The sequence below is a fragment of the Myotis lucifugus genome, unplaced genomic scaffold (assembly GCF_000147115.1).
Source record: "Myotis lucifugus unplaced genomic scaffold, Myoluc2.0 scaffold_1136, whole genome shotgun sequence".
Classification (NCBI taxonomy): domain Eukaryota; kingdom Metazoa; phylum Chordata; class Mammalia; order Chiroptera; family Vespertilionidae; genus Myotis; species Myotis lucifugus.
In genome coordinates, this window is record NW_005872184.1 from 31,632 (window position 1) to 50,485 (window position 18,854).

At 49.9% G+C, this 18,854-nt stretch overlaps 1 protein-coding gene across 1 annotated transcript; it reads right to left on the bottom strand.

Moving 5' to 3' along the window:
- Positions 1–12,003: 12,003 nt before the first annotated feature.
- LOC102432932 (pulmonary surfactant-associated protein D-like) lies at positions 12,004–18,370 on the bottom strand. Its single transcript, XM_023748089.1, is given in 6 exon segments — positions 12,004–12,383; positions 15,131–15,298; positions 15,336–15,482; positions 15,760–15,876; positions 16,118–16,219; positions 18,178–18,370. Coding segments are annotated over 6 exon segments (1,107 nt in total).
- Between the last annotated feature and the right edge of the window lie 484 nt (positions 18,371–18,854).

Below are 18,854 nucleotides of genomic sequence, written 5' to 3' on the forward strand. Positions count from 1 at the left end.
AGAGGCAGTTCCTCAACCCCTCCTTGGCTCTGCTGAGCTCTCTGCTGCCCTAAAAGAAAATTCAGTGATGTTTTTCTCATGCCCAGTGTTGACTCATTCTTTGGTGGGGATGGGAGGAAAATGAAGGGATGGATTTGATTATGGGATTAGGGAGTGAAAAGAGGCTGACATGAGGGTTTCTCTTCCAGTTCTTGGCAGAGGACACCCTCTGTCTTGCCTAAGAGCATAGCACTGGGTCACAGTCACACCATGAAAAGGGCCCAGCCTAGCCCTCTCCTTTCTCAGTGAGGACACTGTGGCCTGTCACAGGGACTCATGGAAGGCCACATCTGTGTCAGTCAGCAGCGGATCTCAGCCTCCGAGAGATCCAATTCCTTTTCCCAAAGCTGCCACCACTTGATGCCCTTGATCCTTCCCCATCGCTAGCCCAGTGCTGTGACATGGATATGTCTTTAGCTGCTCATGTGCTGCACCAGAAAACCCTTCGCCTACTGTAACACCTCGCAATATCCAATGTCCATGTTAGAAGTCCAAACCAGTAGAGAATGTTTATAAAAGTTTATCTGAACTGACCAGAGGATACACCTGGAAGCCAGACAACAGCCCGAGAAAATGTTTCTCAGAATGACAGTTGTAGCTTCCTTTTTGCACTTGGAATTGAGGAGGGAACTAAGGGAGAAAACTGAAAGTGGAGGAAAGCCAGGCAGGAAATGGATTGCAGGGTAGGTGACGAGATTCCGAGCTCCCTTGAGGGTGGTTTCTCTTGAGGGGTCTGCAAAGAGGCAGTTCAAAGGTGTGTTAACCCTTTCACTAAAAAATTAGATGCCTGGAGTGTGACTACTCACTGTGACCTGCCCAGTTAGAAATCTGTCATCTGATCACCCTGTGAGGTTACAGTCCATGGAACCCCTTTGCTTCCACATCAACACGGTACCATGTTTAGTCCCAGGAATCCCGAAGTGGCTGTGGCCTCCTTATAGCCACCAGGGCAATCATGAGGACAAAAAACAGGCTTTCCTCCCAGCATACTTTTAGGACTGATTTGATATGACCCCTGCCAGCATCACTGTGGGGACAAAACGTCAGGCAGACTCCTGACCTCCCTCTTCACAGGGCACTATCAGTCTCAGTCTGTCCATGGTCAGTGTTCCCTTCCTCTAGGGACACCCTCATCCCATTATAGGTCAATGGGTCCACTATCAGTAGACACAAGAGGAAAAACTCCCCAATGGTGAGCTTCACACCCTGTGGGTCAAATGATGCAGCGTCAACCAGTAGGCGAACCAAACCCCCTCTGAGCAGGATTCTGATGCTGTGGGCTCACAGTCCTGCTCATGACCATGCATGTTTGTAGCAATTTCAGGGTTGGTGGAGCTGAGATGTTGCAGAACCCATTTAGCCAATTGGGGAGAGAGTGAATTTCAGCTCCACTTTGAGGCCATTCACCAAATAAGATTGAAATATAGTTCATGAATATCCCAAATGACACTTAATAAAATGTTTTTATTAAAATTAGTTTTCTATTCTATTTTTCTTTGTATCTGAACTACCAGAGAGAGCATCATAAACTTAGGAAGTGCTTGATGAGTATTTGTTGAATGGGTACACCGCAAAAAATCCCCACATGGATGCATGGATTGGATCTGACAAGTGAATGTAGGGAGGGGCCTCTCCCAGGTGCCCTCCTTCTGCAGGACTGCAGGGCAGGGGTGAGAGGTGGCCTGGGAAATGCTGAAGGCTGGCAAGGTAGGGGTGACAGGGCAGGACCTGGCCTCTAGCACACCTAGACTGTCACATTTCTGTGTTTTCAATCCCAGGAGACTCTCCTTCAAGCACTGCACTTGGGTGCAATAGCAAGAATAATTTTGTGATGTCGAGCAGAATAATACTCTATTTTCAATTAAAGTCCATTCTGCTTACCAGAGGAGTGGGAGACTACTTCAAGTTTAGAGGCACCTATCAAACCAATGGTCAAGGCAAATAGAAAAAGGGAAGAACAGAAACTTTTAAGAAGAAAGGAAGATACACATATGATGACTCAGCAAAGAAAGATTACTGCAACCAAGCATGAAAGTTAAGGCCTAAATTTTCTCACAGCCAAGAAAACCAGGAGAACACGGACTGGTAACCATCATATAATTCTTTTTATTTTCTGTAAGGGGTAGTGGGATTATGTTCTCCCCTGAGGAGAATGTCTTTATGTTTATACTGTGCATAAAGGACAGTATCTTTAGATATAAAATTGTAGAAGACAGTCATGTACTTCAAATAGATTGTTTCCCCATATGAATGGTTGCCCCCTAGTCAGGGAAATAGTAAAAATCTACAGGATAAGCTCAAATTCTTCCATTCCCCTTCCAGCCTTCTCCTCTGCCTGTTCTTCCCCTGACCTTGCACCTGATCCTCTTTTCAGAGCTCCTCTCTCTAAATGCATCTGACTGCCACCATTCTGCCTCGAACTAGGATTGAGGCCACCACCTCCCTGAAATTCACTTCCCAATTCTTATCAGCAATAGGGGGACCTATACAAGTTAGCTCCGATGAAGTTGGCATAAATCTAAAGATACAGGATTCTCATGAGGGTCTAAAGATAGAAACTACATTTCATCCAGGCTTCCCAGGACCTGGAACAAGAGGGACATATGGATTCAAGGAGATTCTCCAGACAGCCTCTCTCACTCCCTCGCAGGCTAAGGGCAGGCAGTTCCCTTCACCCAGGGCTATGGGATGACGACATCTCTTGCACAGGGGACCTAATGAAACCAGGGGCTCCAAGGACAGACCTTTGGGCCTTAAGCAGCCCATTCCCCTTGGACGTCAGGAATGGGGAGGACTGAGCAACCTCTTGAGCCCCGCTGTTTGCCATATCCCTCCCCAGGCTGGCTTTTGGACCAAGAAACTGGCAGGCCTATCTGAGCTGCAGTTTTTCTCTGCTGCCTCTTGGAAAGAGTGAGAACCCGAAGGTCATGGCTCAGCACATTCCTGGACGGGAGGCTGGTGTTGAGACCTCTGTGGAGCCTAGGCTCTGACTCCAAGGTTGTGCCCAAAGGTGAACCAGGCCTGGGTGTCTGAGCCATGTTGAGGCTGGAGGAGAGGCAGTAGGTTGGTGGGAAGGGCAAGGTTGGCAAGCATCTCCCTTCTAAGTCATTGAGTGGCATGTGAGCTCCCGGGCCTCAATCTCTATCTAAATTGCTCTGTCAAGGCTTCTCCCTGCTAAAGCTGAAGGAGTCAATGGTCACACAGATTCAGATCCGTGGGGCCCATTTCAGGAGCAAACGCTGCAGGATCTCAGAACTGTTTTCAGTCTTTGTTACCTGCCATTGTGTCCAAAGTCATTGTGGCCTGAACCGGATCACCTATTTCTCAAGTCCATAGAAAGCCAGACCGAGAAAGTTAGAATGGCGAGTCCACCTTGCTCTCAAGATGGGAACCTTGAATTTAAAGTACATGTAAGTCAATGGTCTCCTGAGGGAGTATAGACCTAGCCAGTGGGATTTGCTTCCACAACCAGAGGGGAAACAGCTACCAAAGCTTGCAGCATTCAAGGCCCGGCTCCAGCTGGGCTCTCTACCTGGAATTGCAGGGCCTCATTCCTGCAGAATCATCTTTCTGTGCAGCCCTAAGGCTCTGCTGTTCTCACTCTCAGCCATTCCCACGCCAGAGGATGGGGACATAGGGTACTGGCTAATGGCCTAGGATTCGCATTCCCCAGCACTCCTTTGTGCCCTGGGCCACCTGCTTCCCTCTGTGTGGCCGTCAGAGGTCCACATGTGCCGGGTCACAGTCAGAACTGGACTTGTATTTGCAGGTGGCAGAGGGCCTCTGACCTGGAAGGTTGTTTGTCATAATTGTGTAACTGACCTGTGCATTAGAACCTGCCAAGAATCAGGAATTCATACCCATTAACCAGGAAGAGACCCAATGTCATCATGGGGATGTTGGAAAGTGAACTTTGCAAAGTGATGTTGTCTTTGTAACCCTGAGTGCCACCTCATGTGGCTCTTCAGAGGGATGCCAGCAGAGCTACCTGGAAGGCTTGGCAGAGTCATAGGGTCAAGTTCGTTCCACTCTGGACCCAGTGCATCAAAAGCTCAGAGGCCATCACTGTGGTGAGGTCCCTAGGCGATCCAGATGTTTGGCCAGTTTTGGAAACCACTGCTCAAGAAAATACAACCATCCTAACAGCTTTCTGCCTACCTTTTACTTCACAGCGAGACCCAGAAGCCAGGGGGCCAGGGCTTCTCCATCCGTGTAGCCCTTCACAAGGTGAAGGGGGTCCTGCTTAACTCCACAGTGTCAGATCCCAAATAACATCCTTCAGCTGCTCTTGTCCCACTAGTAAAACACACCTGCTGACCCAAATCCTTCCCTCTGCATTTCCAGGGTCTGACTGCCTCCTGGCTTCAGGCAATGGGCCTGGGTCTGGAACATCTCTGCCGAGTGTCACAAAAGGTGAGGCACTGTGCAGGTGAACCCTGAGTGAGGAATTGTGCACATGAATTTGGGATCTTTGTGCATGTGTGTGTGTGTGAGTTTTGGTATAGAAACCAGGAGACCCAGTGGTTGAAATTTCCAGCATCCTGCTCTTAGCAGCCTCAGCCCCTACCTCCCCACCCCCCCACCCCCATCCTATATCCAGGTGCCTTACTATGCACACCCCTCACTGAGGAGCATTGGCTTCAGGTGGTGTCAGGGGCTCAGGGTGAGGTATGTGCATGCTTGGTCATGGACAAAGTGTCCACAAGTGCCCTTGAGCTGAGCACTACGACCCCTGGGCTCAACAAAGATTGGGTGGGTGATAACATGATCTCCCTCCTGCAGGTCCTGGCTCTTATTGTCACTACTGTCCTTCCCTTCAAAGCCTTTATCTGACCATTGAATGTAAGGCTATTCCAACCCCAGTCCCCATTACAACACCCAAGTTTATTTTCTTATTGGCAGTTGTGGACATCTGAAATCATCCTGACCATTTACTTGTTGGATTTTGTCAGTGTAGCAAAGTCATTAAGAGGACGCTGGAGCCCTGGCTGGATTGTCTCAGTGCACAGAGCATCGGCCTACAGACAGAAGGGTCCCAGGTATGATTCTGGTCAAGGGCACATGCCTGGGTTGCAGGCTTGATCCCCTGTGAGGGTCGTGCAGGAGGCAGCCAATCAATGATTCTCTCTCATCATTGATGTTACTAACTCTCTCTCCTTCTCCCATCCTCTCTAAAATCAATGAAAATATATTTTTTTAAATGAGGATGCTGGCTCCAGACTACCTGGATTCACACCCTGTGCAGCTGAGGTCCTGAGCAAGTCACACACACTCTGGGCGTTGGTGCCCTTCTTGGTAAACATGGGATATAAATAGTGCCCCCCTCACAGGGCTGTGAGGAATAAATGGACTGGCAAAAGTATTGCAGCCAGAAGAGCACTGGCCCTGATTGACTGGCAAGCATTCCTTCTTGGTGTTACTGTGATTAGTATGATCACATGAGTCATACGATGAAGTCCAGGGCCCATAACAGGGCTGGGGACCACCTCACTCTCCACAACTGTTGAGTGAATAAATGAATAAACAAATAAATAAAGGAACTGCAGTCCTCCAATATGTGTGACCCCACAACCTTCTCTGGAGCTTGACTCAGCTCCAAGCTGGAACCAAGAGAGAAGTTGCAGGACTTATTTTGGAATATGGCTCTGGGCACAGCTTCCTTTCTTGAATAACTGGGTTTAGTTGGGTAGCAGGAGCAGTGGCTTCATGTTGCCCTCTGCTGGTGTCTCTAAGACAGGGCTAGCAAACTCAGAGAGCCAACGTGGGGGACAGGTGAGTGGTAGGGCCCTTGTCTGCAACATCAGATGTTCCTGCTTTCTTCCCTTCTGCCCTGATTGCTATATCCAGTTAGAATGCATTTCCTTAATGCCCCTCCCCTGTAGGGCCAGGTCCAGACATACTCTCCCACTGGGTGACCAGATAGCCCTCATGTCCAGCAATCCCTGGAACTGGTGGAATTCTTTGCTCCTGGTCTTTGTGTCTCTCTCATGTCCACACCTTCACTGTGAGCATTTTAGAATGCCACCCCCATCCTCCTCCTTACATTCCTGCCTCAGATCTCTGTGTCTAGGCTAATGTCAGAATCCCTGCAAGGACAGGACTGGCTGGCGGAGGCTGGATGTGTGGGCATCCTCTTTAGCTACCTCTGCGTATCTCTGTGACCTTCAACCAGAATCAAGCTCTATGTGTCCCTCTTCCCCGCCCTCAGCATCAGCCAGGAGAGACTGTGCACTTCTCTCTGAACCAGGTTCCTTTTTACAACATTGCTAAGTGTTTACCTCTGACCGTTGTGGTGCAAAGGAGTTCAGGCTGAGGACCTGTAACTAAGGAAACTTGAGAGACTGCCCTGGGACCCATGAGGACACCTAGGAGACCTCAGCCCTCATAGAGATGGTGGGGATCTCCTGCAGGTCTCTAGTGGCGATGACATTGTTGTCCCACTAGCTGTCAGTCTGTGTTGTAACTCTCCTTGGGCTTCCTGGAAGCCCAGCTGATGGGAGCACCAGGATTATTGCAGGAGACCCAGAAGGTGCCTTCACTTGCTCACTGATGCAACTCAGTCGCTCCCCCTGGTTGGGTTCCCTCAGGTCCTGTGGAGCCATGTCCTCTTACACCAAGAACAGCAAACACTAGCACACATGTTGCCCCTCTCCTCCCCCATATCAGCAGCAGACATGGCCACTCAACTGCCACATACTCAGCCGGGATGAGACCCCGGGGCCATTTTAACACTGCAGTAACTACCAATGGATCTGAGATGGTGTGTGGAAAAGAACCCATTTTCCAGCTCTGCCTGGTGCTTCTGCCAAGTTCAGCTTCTTATTCACCTAACAAGCCGTGGCATTGGGACCACAAAAGCACTATCAGAGTCCATAGGAGAGTTGCCTGTGTGACCCTTTACCCAGCAAGTGCATCCTCTGCAGAGAAAACCTTGCCACTTGTGCTGACCCTTTCTCCTGCTCTGTCTGCAGTTCCTGGTGAGCCTCTCCCCTTACATGAGGTCTGGTTCCCAAGCATCGCAAGGGCAGGGACCAGGAAAGGTGGGTGCATTTAGAATGCACCATGTGCAAGGGGTCTGAGGAGTCCAGAACAGAAGCACTCACTGTCTGAGATGGAGGATGGATAGATGCTTCAGGGATGGCTTAACACCACACTCAATATCCATGCTTTTATTTTGTCATTTTTTATAATTAAAGTAAAATACATTTTCCTCTAGTATAGTTTGAACTCTAGTCCATAAATTTTTGGAAGCTTATTGCTGTTTAATTTGAGTTTCTTTAATTACTACTAAGATTGTACATTTTTCATGTTTCATTACTATTGGCCATCAGTATATCTTATTTCATGAATTTTCTCTCCTCATTTTAGATATTTCTGTTCTCATTCCTGCTTCAATATTCATCATTTTCTTGTTGATTTATCTGTTATATAAATTTATGTAAATTTATATAAATTTATTTGCAAATAAATGTGCAAATAAATGAGCATTTCAATTTTAATCTTACATTGCTTTACTTTTTGGCAGAGAAGTTTTATATTTTAATAAAAAATCAGATTTATTTTTCCTCTAAATGCTTACCCATTTAACTGAGAATTATTAATTGAAACATTCATTATTTTCCCATAACCATGGTAATCTATTCTTATCATGCATATAGGACGTATATGTATAGACATACTTTTAGTGGCCTTTATATTTGGCCCATCTGTTCCTGTGTTAGTAACACACTATCATAATTATGTTCGTTTTATAAAACCTTTTGACATAAGAGGACCAACTCCATTCTCATTGTACTTTAAGTAATTTTTCTGACTGTTCTAGGTTGTTTATTCTATCATAAGACCTCCTGATGAGGTCCTCCAGCCTCAATCCATTTTGGAACTGAGTCTTTGGAGAACTCACATCCCTCTAGTCCACTTCCTATCCTCTCAGGCCTCTGTGGCCAGGGCCAGGCGTCCTGGGCTTGCTCAAAACTCAGCAGCACTTGTACCCTCCCCTTCCTGCCCTGATCCAGCCCTCTGATGACAGAACGCATTCCCTTGGCCTTAAGTTGTCATATGACCTTTGGCCTTGGCCTGACATCAGCCACTTACATGTGAAATGAAGCATTCAGGGAATTAATAAAAGTGCAGAGAGGCTGGCAGTGGGGTCACAGTGCTATTTCCTCAGGTCAATGGGCCTGGAAATGTCTTGAAAACACTTTATTCAACCGTACAAACAGGCTTACAAATAGGAATTCAGGATTTCATTCACTCAACTCTTTCATTTTTTCACTGTCTTCTTATGAAACAAATATGAAAAGTACCATTTTGCTCATGTAGGGAGCACCCTTCTGAGTCGCTCTGTAGCTCAAGGTTGTTTGAGTCAGGCAGCCTGAGAGAGACTATATTGCTTAGGTAACTGAAAGCCAAGTAGGTTAATATTCAAAATTTATGCAGTAAACATGGGCTACGTATGCTGCAGTGACAACCTCCAAATCTCACTCAAGGTCCAGGTAGAACAATCCAAGTGATCTTCAAGAGCAGCTATTTCCCCTGCATTTGCTCAGGTTTCGGGAATGCCGGGTTACACAACATGTTGTAACCAGCAATGCTGCTGCGCCCACCATGGCAGCGGAGAATAGGGTGTTTCAGACAGTGCAACTGCCCTTATCTGCTTCTACCCAGAAGCGACACAGGTCACAGACCAGCCTTCATAAGGTCTCTCGTATTGAAATATTCACAGACACACAAAAGCTACAACAGTAAAGCCTATGAGAAGACACCTGCTATTGGCCATCAGGGGGCCTAATGGACGCGGCGTGGACAATAATAAGTGTCTTGGTCTCTCAGTAGCTTCTTGATCCCACAAAGAGATGGCTTTCCTCTATTCTCCTGGTTAAAAGGTTTTACAAATATCCACTCATTTCAAATCTTCCTGTTGAGTGCCTCTATTGTGTGCAGGGACACAGTTCTTCAGCTTATTCCTCATATCAGGGATGTTCAGGGCTTATAGCATCTATGAGGGTATGATGAGGTGCCTGGATAGATATTTAGCTTATAAATATGTTGTCCCCTCTGGTAGATACCTGGGTTCCTGACTCTAGTATATAAACACCGGTAGCTTGAAAAGGTCAAGCACACCATTAAGCTTGAATTAAGGATATCCGGAAGACAAGAGTGATTGAGAATGCCCTGAACTTAAGCAACTCAGTTCTCGGTGTTTTATATCAATGAAATTCAGGACAAAGATAAAAGATCCTAACACCAACAAACATCAGAGTGTGCCCCACTGTCAGTTCATGCTGGCAAGTGGGTTGGTTGAGTAGCAGGAGGGTTGAGAACCAGGAGGTGATCTGAGAATATACTATGGAACTGAGCAGGGGCTTCCCCATGGAGCTGCTGTGGTTGTCACCCTCCCACGTGGAAGGACCCCAGGCTGCTCCCAGGACATCACCTGGCACTGTGAGGGTCATAGCATCTCCTGAGAGGTCAGAGTCACACAGTTCTGGCTTCACTTGGCACCCAGGCTACTACACTAGGGATCAAGGCTACTATGGGTGGGGCAGAGCTAATGCAGTTTAATGCCCGTGTTCACCTCTGCCCATGAATGTGAGTGTAGGAGAGGTCTCTGTGCTAAGAAAGGGTTAAAACCTGAATTTTCTGAAATACTTGCCTTAATCCTTTGCTTTCATGGGGTTGTATCTACGGAACCCAAATGAACCCTCCTTACTTGTTCTCTGTGCTGGAGAGCGAACTGGACCCCGTGCTGAGGTGGAACTAGAGCTCCTCCAAGGGCCTGGGATCTCAACAGTCCTGTCCTCAACCCCACCGGACAGTTCTTTTCTTCCTATTGAGTCAGTTTTGCCATTTCCCTCCACTTTTGTCAAAGAAATAGGTTGCCTTACATGCTGGGATGGGAAGTGGTCATTTTTAGAGGGACTGCCAGACCACCATGACCTTCCATGGGTCCCAATGGCCATACTGTGCTGTGTGGTCCACCCTCAGGCTTAATCTGTTGGGCCAGAGGTGGGCATCTGAGACAGGCAGATTCACTTCCACAGGAATTTTGACCTGATATCAAGCCAGAGTTTCTGATCTCTGTGTGACACATGACTCTGTGCTTGGGCAGCTGAGAGCCTGAAGCAGAAGAAGGTGGTGGGAGAAGGAGGAAGAGAGGCGAGGATGCACAGAGGCAGAAGCAGGGAGACCGCACAGTGCTGCTTGTGCACCCGCAGTCCTTGAGCCACCTCAGAACTCTTCATTCTTAGAAAAAATGCCTCCTTGGGCTTAAACCATATCCACTGCTTTTTCCTTTGTATTTGCAATGAAATACCTTTCTAAGCTTCCTGGCGGATGGTGTCCAGGTTTGACTCCTGAATTGAAGATTATTTGCTCCCTGTTGCATAACTGACATATTTCAGAAGCTGCCAGGACTTGGGGCTTTTTTTTTCAGTAACAGGCAAAAGGTCTCAGCAGAGAGACAGCTGTGTGCTGTTGGGAGGTGTGGTTTTTGTTTTCTTTTTTTTTTTTTTTAACCTGTCAATAATCACTTTATTAATTTAAATTATTTTTCATTTTTAAATTATAGGTGACATACTGTGTGATATTAACTTCAGGTGTACATCCCAGTTATTAGTCATTACATAACCTACTAAGTGATCATCCCGATCAATCCCCTACCCATCTGACACCATGGTTATTAGATGTGGCTTTTTGCTTTCAGACCTGCTGTCCTACATCTGAGGTGTGGCTGCTGAGTGTTGGAAAGAGGGGTGTGGCCTCCGGTCCCTGGGAACAAAGGAGGGTTCCTTTCCTGTCTTGTTGCCTCTCCTATGAGCCTGGGCTTCATCCAGGTGTCCTTCCAATTTCTTAAGCACAAGTGTCATTAAAATAAACTGGTATACAGAGGCCTTTGGTCTAAAAGTTGACCTGCCAGAAGTATAAGGTTTAGGATCAGATGACCTTTCATGTGACCAAGTTGTAGCACTGGGGTCTAGAGCAAGCCACCCCCCACTCCCCTCTATGGGAGGAGGTGAAGGAACTGTCCAGCTGTCTCTGAGGCGGCCTGGGGGAAGAACCTCCTGGACTGAGGCCAGGGCAGGGCTGGGGGTGAACCTGAGCCTGGCTGGACCCTCTGTGCCTGAGATCTCAGCTGGAATGGGGATTGTGCAGGTGGGACTCCCTCCCATGAGCCGACAGGCAGTCACAATGACAGGGCAGAATGAGGTCCTGGTGTGCAGGGATGCGGAGGAGGCTGCTGAACTGGGCCACACAGTCCTGCCAGGGAGGCAGATGACCTGCCAGGTCAGCCCACGGTGCTGTGCACCTTCCGGGGCTCAGGCCTTGAAACAAGGAGCAGCCACTGGAACCGCCCAGCCCTGGGGCTCCAACTGGCATTGGCCAAGGGGTCCGGGGCTCCGGGAGGTCCTGAGCAGGCATGTAATGTGGGTGCCAGGGATCTGAGCCCTGAACAGAATGAGCTCATCCCTGGAGTGAGGGTGAGGAGGGGAGAGAACGGAGAGCTAAGGCTTGAGCAGGTCACCATTAAGTGGTCAAGCAGAGGAGGAGGGGCTAGCAAAAGAGGATGATAAGGAACTGCCATAAGGGGACACCAAAGCAAGAGGTGGAGGTGACAGAGGAGGGAGTGACAGAGGAGGGAGCGACAGAGGAGGGAGTGACTAGCTGGGTTGAGAGTTTGAGGAGGCAGAGGGCTGAGGAGGAGCCTTTGGATTTTGGGGACTAATTTTATCCCTTGCAACTGGGAAAGCAAGCTGGCCCTTCTTCCTCTGACAGAGCAGACAGTGAAGCCAGTTTCGTATTTTATTCTGAGAGAGGAGTTCCATGGGAGCCCTTGGATGGCCTCATCCCACAGCTCTGTGCAGAAGCCCGGCCACAGAGCCATCAGCTCTTCCTTGTCATGTCAGCAGCACAGGTGTCTGGGCCAGGCTCCTAGACCACGGCTGTCCCGCTCAGCCCGAGGGCTCAGAACTCGCAGATCACAAGGCGCTTCGCTCCACAGGGCTTGTCGTTCCACTGGCCGTTGGTGTAGATCTCCACACAGTGCTCATTGCCGTTTTCGTCGTTGGGCTCCCCAGGGGCCCAGTTGGAATAGACCAGGGGCTTCCCTCCTGGGTAGGTGAACCTGCCCTTCGTCTTGAAGTCAGTCATGCTCAGGAATGCAGCACCCTTGTTCTCAGCCTCCAGCAGCAGTTGCAAGGCGTGGTTCTCAGCTGCAGAGCGTGGGGAGGGCATCTGCCCACCGGCCTGTGCGCACACTTGCCGTGCTTCATAAAAAGTTTTCAGAAAGCCTGCTGCCTTGAAGACCTTCTGGCCAACACCTCGGCCGTTGGGGAAGAGCTCCACTAGGAGGAGAGCACAGTCAGGTTGGGGTTATGGGGGCACCTGCCAAAGCTCCAAGGCTCTGAGACCTTTGTGCTCCAACCAGAGCCCCAGGCCTCCCATATAGGGCATCAGAGCACCAGGGAGGACAAAAGTGAGACCCCGGCTCCGCGGTGCGCTCTGGGAGGTGGATCTGCCTGTCTAGTTACAGGTGAGAACACTGGGCTCAGAGAGGTTAAGTAAGAGGCTCAACTTCATGTGACCATCACATGCAGAGTTGGGGGTCACCCTTATCTGATCTCACACTAGAGCTGAGACGTGCTCTTTCTATTGCACCCCACGTTGCATGGCAGAGTCGGTTTCCCAGTTACTGGGTGGGACTGGGAAGCTTTGGCATCGTGCAGCCTCTGAGAGCTGGAAACAAGGATGGTGCTCCCTCTGATCTCACTGTGGACCCTGCATAACAGCAGGGCATGTGGCATTGACAGGGAGATCCGTGCCAGGTGTGGATGTGGGAAAGAAGAGGAGAGGGTGGGCCATCTGAGGGCAGCACTGTGCTAATCTCTGCACTGTGTGCGCCCAGTGCTGGCCTCTAGGTGTGCATGTGGGTGAGGCTAGAGATCTGGGAGAGAGGACAAGGACAGCTGAGAGGTGTGCATGGGCGTCAGGGGCAGGAGAGAGTCAGTGCTGGAGAGAGGCCTGTCTGGGAGTCAGAGGGCCAGGTATTCAGGCCGGCCTTGGCCATGACTGTCCAGGTGGACAAGGGAAAGTCACTTCCTTTTGGGGGTCTCCAGTTCCTCATCTCTAAGATGGGAATACAATTTATAAAAGCATCACCTGTGTGACATTCAACATCACTTTTCAGTCCATCTCATTTTCCATCCCTTTAAGTGAGTTAGTGTGTGTGCTTTAATGTGTGTTTTTTTTATCTATTTTATTGATTTTTTAAAGAGAGGAAGGGAGAGAGATAGTTAGAAACATCGATGAGAGAGAAACATCGATCAGCTGCCTCCTGCACACCTCCCACTGGGGATGTGCCCACAACCCAGGTACACGCCCTTGACCGGAATCCAACCTGGGACCTTTCAGTCCACAGGCCGACACTCTATCCACTGAGCCAAACCAGTCAGGGCTTAGTATATTTTTAGTGATTTCAGAGAGGAATGGAGAGGGAGAGGGAGATAGAACATCAATGATGACAGAGAATCACTGATTGGCTCCCTCCTACACACCCCCTACTGGGGATCCTGCCCTGACCAGGGATCGAACCATGATCTCCTGATTCATAGGCCGACACTCAACCACTGGGCCATGCTGGCCTGGCTCATTTTCCATCCCTTTGACTTCTGGGTTCTTGAATAGAAGCCTTCAGGGCTCCTGAGAGGGCTGTGCTCTAGCCCCAAAGGGCTGGTGAGGAGCCCAGGCTGCACCCCGATTCACTGTGACCCTTCCACAAGCGTTCAGGGGGCAGACTCTTCAAGGGCTCAGGAGGGCACCCAGAGCAGCCCTGGACAGGAGTTCCTCTGCCATTCACTACATGCACCTGAGTAGGTCTGTGTGTGCATACAGGAATATGGCCACGTGTCCATCTGAAGGCACATGGGAGCACTGAAGGTCCACCTGGTGTGTGTGAATATGCATGTGTGCTCGTGGGTGTACATGACGTGAGGTGAGTGATGGCATGTGTGTAATACACACAGGTGTGTCAGGTGTATACCATGAATTTTCCTTTGTTTGCATCAGTGTGCATGTGAGGGAGTGAGCACACATGCATGTTTGTGGAGAGAGGGAGACATACCAAATGCTTGAAACCTCACCCTTGATACGTGGGTACTCAGTGGCCTTAGGTAGGTAGGAGCTAATTCCATGTCTCGCCCCTGTGTGCTCTCCTCCTTCAGAAACTCCTCTTTGCATCAATGAGATTTGCTGAATGATTTGAGCTCAAAGCTGACAGGGGAAATCGGGGAGGAGGGGGGGAAATTAGGGACTGAGGTGGAGATGCCCACAGGCACAGGCACTGGGCTGTGCTGCTGGAGCCTCTGACTCCTCAGCACCCAGGTTAGGGGAGAGTCTCCACCATGAACACCCAGGGAGCAGCGGGAGAGCCCAGCACTGGCAGAGCCCAGAGGCAGCCTGCCCCCTGCCGGACCCAGGGCCTGTCTCAGGTGAGACTCTCAATGGCCACATGCCAAGGTCAGACCCTCACAGACTTGATCCCAAGCACAGCATCCCAGCCCCAACTCTCAGGACAGTGTCAGGAGTCGCTGCTGCTGTGACCTGGGCAGCTACATCTTGAGGGGTTTGCACATCTAGCCCCATAGAGATAAGAAATGCATCCTGGGTAGTGGGGTGTCCAGGGACCAGCACAGGTGGGCAGGAGGGAAGGTCTGAACTGCACTGGGCTTGGGGCATTGATCTGGCTCAGGTCACAGGTGGCTGTGATGTTGGGGGCTGGAGCCTGGTAGCCTTGACCATGCTGCTGCCAGCCCACTGAGCTGGTGTCAGGCCTACTCCCTGCTCCGTGTCCCTGGCATCTGCTTCCAGCTCCTGGAACATGTGGCTGCCCTGTTCCGCCTCACCCTATCCTTAACCCCAGTTCCTGCCCCAGTCCCAGATCCAGCCCATTGTCCAAGCCCACTAGCATCCTAGAGCCCCCAATCCTAGAACCAGGCCTGCCTCAGGCCCGGCCAACTCCAAACCCAACACAGACCCTGCCTGGGGCCTGCCCTCGGCGACTGGCTCAGGTTCAGGTCCAGGTGCAGGAACTCACCTTTCTTATACTGAAGGAAGGCTCCCTGCAGGTGTCTTACCTGCCCCTGCAAGGCCTCTAGCTGCTGCCACAGAGCAGCAATGTCTGCAGAAGAGAGAGAGGCACAGTGAAGACCAGTCCCCCACAGTCAGGAATTGGCTCAGAGTCCGGGTCCCAAAGGGAAGGGTGCTCAGTGACAGGGTTTCCTGGGGGAGAGGTAAGGAGCTGGACCCCAGGAAGCCCACAGCCACTGTCATAGCTGCCCCTGCAAATCCAGGGTCTCCACGCTCACCAGGGGCACCTTTCTCCCCTTTGACACCTGGGGGGCCTCTTGTCCCTGCAGAGCCCTGCACGCCTGGGGCACCCACTTCTCCTGAGGAAGGTACAGATTAGGACAAAGGCTGCTGACAGTGTCTGCAGGCTGGATGATTTCCCCAGCTCCACGTAGAGAAGGGGAACTGGGGGGCTGTGCACCCCACTGTCTGGGCTACTTCTGATGTGGAGGTTTGGGGGGGGCAGGGGCCACAGCAAGGCCTGCCAGTGGTGATGGCCTGGCTTCACTGGCACGCTGAGTATCCTTAGGTCACATCATGGGTTGCCAACTTCATTCCTCCCTCTCCCTTCCGGACCTACACAGGCCAACCTCCTACCTTTGGGTTCTGGCTCTCTTTTGGGGGTTGGTTTACCTTGGGGTTCTACACTCCTCTGTATTCTTGAGGGACCCTCTCTTCCAGCCGGCCCGCGCACACCTGCAGGTCCCGGAGGTCCTGGGAAAAGGACCAGCCAGTCAGTGCATGGAGTCTTCTTAGAAGTTGGAGAGTACGAGAAGGTGAGAGCACTCATAGAGGTCAGAGAACAGCACCATCTTACAGACGCCACCCAGCAGTATTACAGCCTTCCCTGTGTGAACCCAGTGCCACCCGCAGGGCACCCTCCTTCCTGGGATGGGTATGTGCATCCTCCCGCATGGCCTAGTGGCAGGCATTGCAGTCCACGCCCACCGCTCACCACGTGGCCCCGAGTCTCCCTTCGGTCCAGGTTCTCCAGCAGAGCTATTGTCCTCTTTGGGGACATCCAGCATCCCCATTTGCTCTCTAGCTCCTGGTGAACCTGTAGCAGCACCATAAATGGGCATAAACCTGGCCCTGGGCCTAGGAGGAGCAGCACCTGCAGGTCAGCCCTGCATTCCTTCAGGTTCCGCAGGTGTAGACATTCCACCTCCACACTCCTCAGTCCAGTGGTGACCCAGGAGACGGGTGTGCACATCCCCGTTTCACAGGTGAGGAAACAGCCCTGCCAGAGCTGGATGGGGGGTCAAGCCAAGAACTGTCTGATTTCCATACAGTGCACTTTCCCTGTCCCAAGGCTGAGGATTTACAGCAGGGGATCTGCCAGCTTTTACCTTGGCCATGGACTCGTTGCTTTCCTCTTCCTAGGACCAAACTTTATATCAGAAATGATCCCTGACATGAGTCACCAGGGAAATGCAAATTAAACCCACGAGATATCATCTCACCCCCCCTAGAATGGCGACTATGAAAAACACAAAAGATGTCAAGTGTTGGTGAGGATGCGGAGAAGAAGAACCCCAATGCACTGTTGGTGGGATTGTAAATTGGTGCAGCCACTATGGGGACCAATATGCAGTTTCCTTAAGACATTAAAAAAATAATTTAGCCCTAACTGGTTTGGCTCAGTGGATAGAGCTTCGGCCTGTGGACTGAAGGGGCCCAGGTTTGATTCTGGTCAAGGGCATGTACCTTGTTTGTGGGCACATCCCCAGTAGTGGGTGTGCAGGAGGCAGCTGATCCATGTTTCTCTCTCATCAATGTTTCTACCTCTCTATCCCTCTCCCTCCATCTCTGTAAAAAATGAATAAAAAATATTAAAAAATAATAATAATTTTTTTTAAAAGTATGATCCAGCAATACCACATCTGGGTTATATCCAAAGGAAATAAAACACTAATTTGAAAAGATATCTCTACTCTCATGTTCATTGCAACATTTTTTACAGTAGCCAACAGATGGAAACAACCTAATAGTGTCCATAATGGATGAATGGATAAAAATGTCACACACACACACACACTGGAATATTATTTAGTGACAAAAAAAAATCATACCATGCCGAAACCGGTTTGGCTCAGTGGATAGAGCGTCGGCCTGCGGACTGAGGGGTCCCGGGTTCGATTCCGGTCAAGGGCATGTACCTGGGTTGAGGGCACATCCCCAGTGGGAGATGTGCAGGAGGCAGCTGATCGATGTTTCTCTCTCATTGATGTTTCTAACTCTCTATCTCTCTCCCTTCCTCTCTGTAAAAAATCAATAAAATATATTTTAAAAAATCATACCATTTGCCACAACAGGAATGGATCTTGAAGGAATTATGCTAAGTGCCATAAGTCATACAAATTAAGACAGATACAATATGATCTCACTTATATCTGGATTCTAAGAAACAAAATAAAGAACCTGAACTCATAAATGTGGAGATCAGATTATTGGTGGTTGCCTAAGATGGGAGCTGGGTGGTGGGAAAAACGGGTGAAGGTCAAAAGCTACAAAAGTCCAGTTATAAAATATGAGCTCCCTTTCCTCCTCTCCGTAGTGCATTTAAGTAAATCCTTTTGATCAGGCCTGAGTGTGGGGCCACAGAGCCTCATCTTTGCCAATCTCTAATGCAGTTAAATATTTCACACACTGCACAGAAATCATTCAACCATAATGACCAACTATAAGTGCCGCAACTTAGTTCCACGGGGCTCCGAAGACCAGGCATTTACCCACAATTTGCTCCTTCTTGGGGTGAGAGGAATCAGAAGATCCCAGGAAAGGAATCCTGACAGCTAGGGCAGGGGAATAACACCTCGGGGCTCAGGGAAGCCTGTCATTTGGCAACTGGTAATGAGGTGCTTTAGGTGGACTGAATGTCTAGGGGACTTCTTCCCAAGGAGGTGGGTTTCCATTTCCAGGGCTTCCACAGCAGAACATCCAGAGTTGCTGAGTTGGTTACGATTCCAGTGCCCACCCATGCCCACCAGGACAAGCCCACGGTCGCAGCTCTACCTGGATTCCTCTTCTCGCCCAAGGGGCCCTCTTTCCCATCTTGTTCATCATGACCAGGCAGGCCATTCTCCACAGGGCTACATGTGACCAGGGTGCAGTTATCAATCAAAGGTTTCTGGGGAAGGGTCTTCACTTCTGCTCCCAATGACCTTGGAGGCTGTGTGAGTAGGACCAGCACGGAGAGGAGAAGCATGGCCTTCAGGGTGGACAGAAAGAGAAAGGACATGCTTTTTTATTTTTTAGAATTTTTTAAAAATATATATTTTATTGATTTTTTACAGAGGAAGGGAGAGGGATAGAGAGTTAGAAACATCGATGAGAGAGAAACATCGACCAGCTGCCTCCCGGACACCCCCACTGGGGATGTGCCCGCAACCAAGGTACATGCCCTTGACCGGAATCGAACCTGGGACCCTTCAGTCCACAAGCCGATGCTCTATCCACTGCGCCAAACCAGTTAGGGCAAAGGACATGCTCTTGATTCCAGAACACGGGTTATTACTTAGCTCCCGGAAGTCAGAGAGGCACTTTCCTACCACCTCATCCCTTCTGTGGGATAAGGAGCAGCAGGACTCCAAAAACAATTTAGGACAAGGCGGCCATACAGTCTGGCCTGGGAGGGCATGAGTTACCCAGCTGAACTCTGACATGGTTATCAGCAACATCTACCTCTTCTC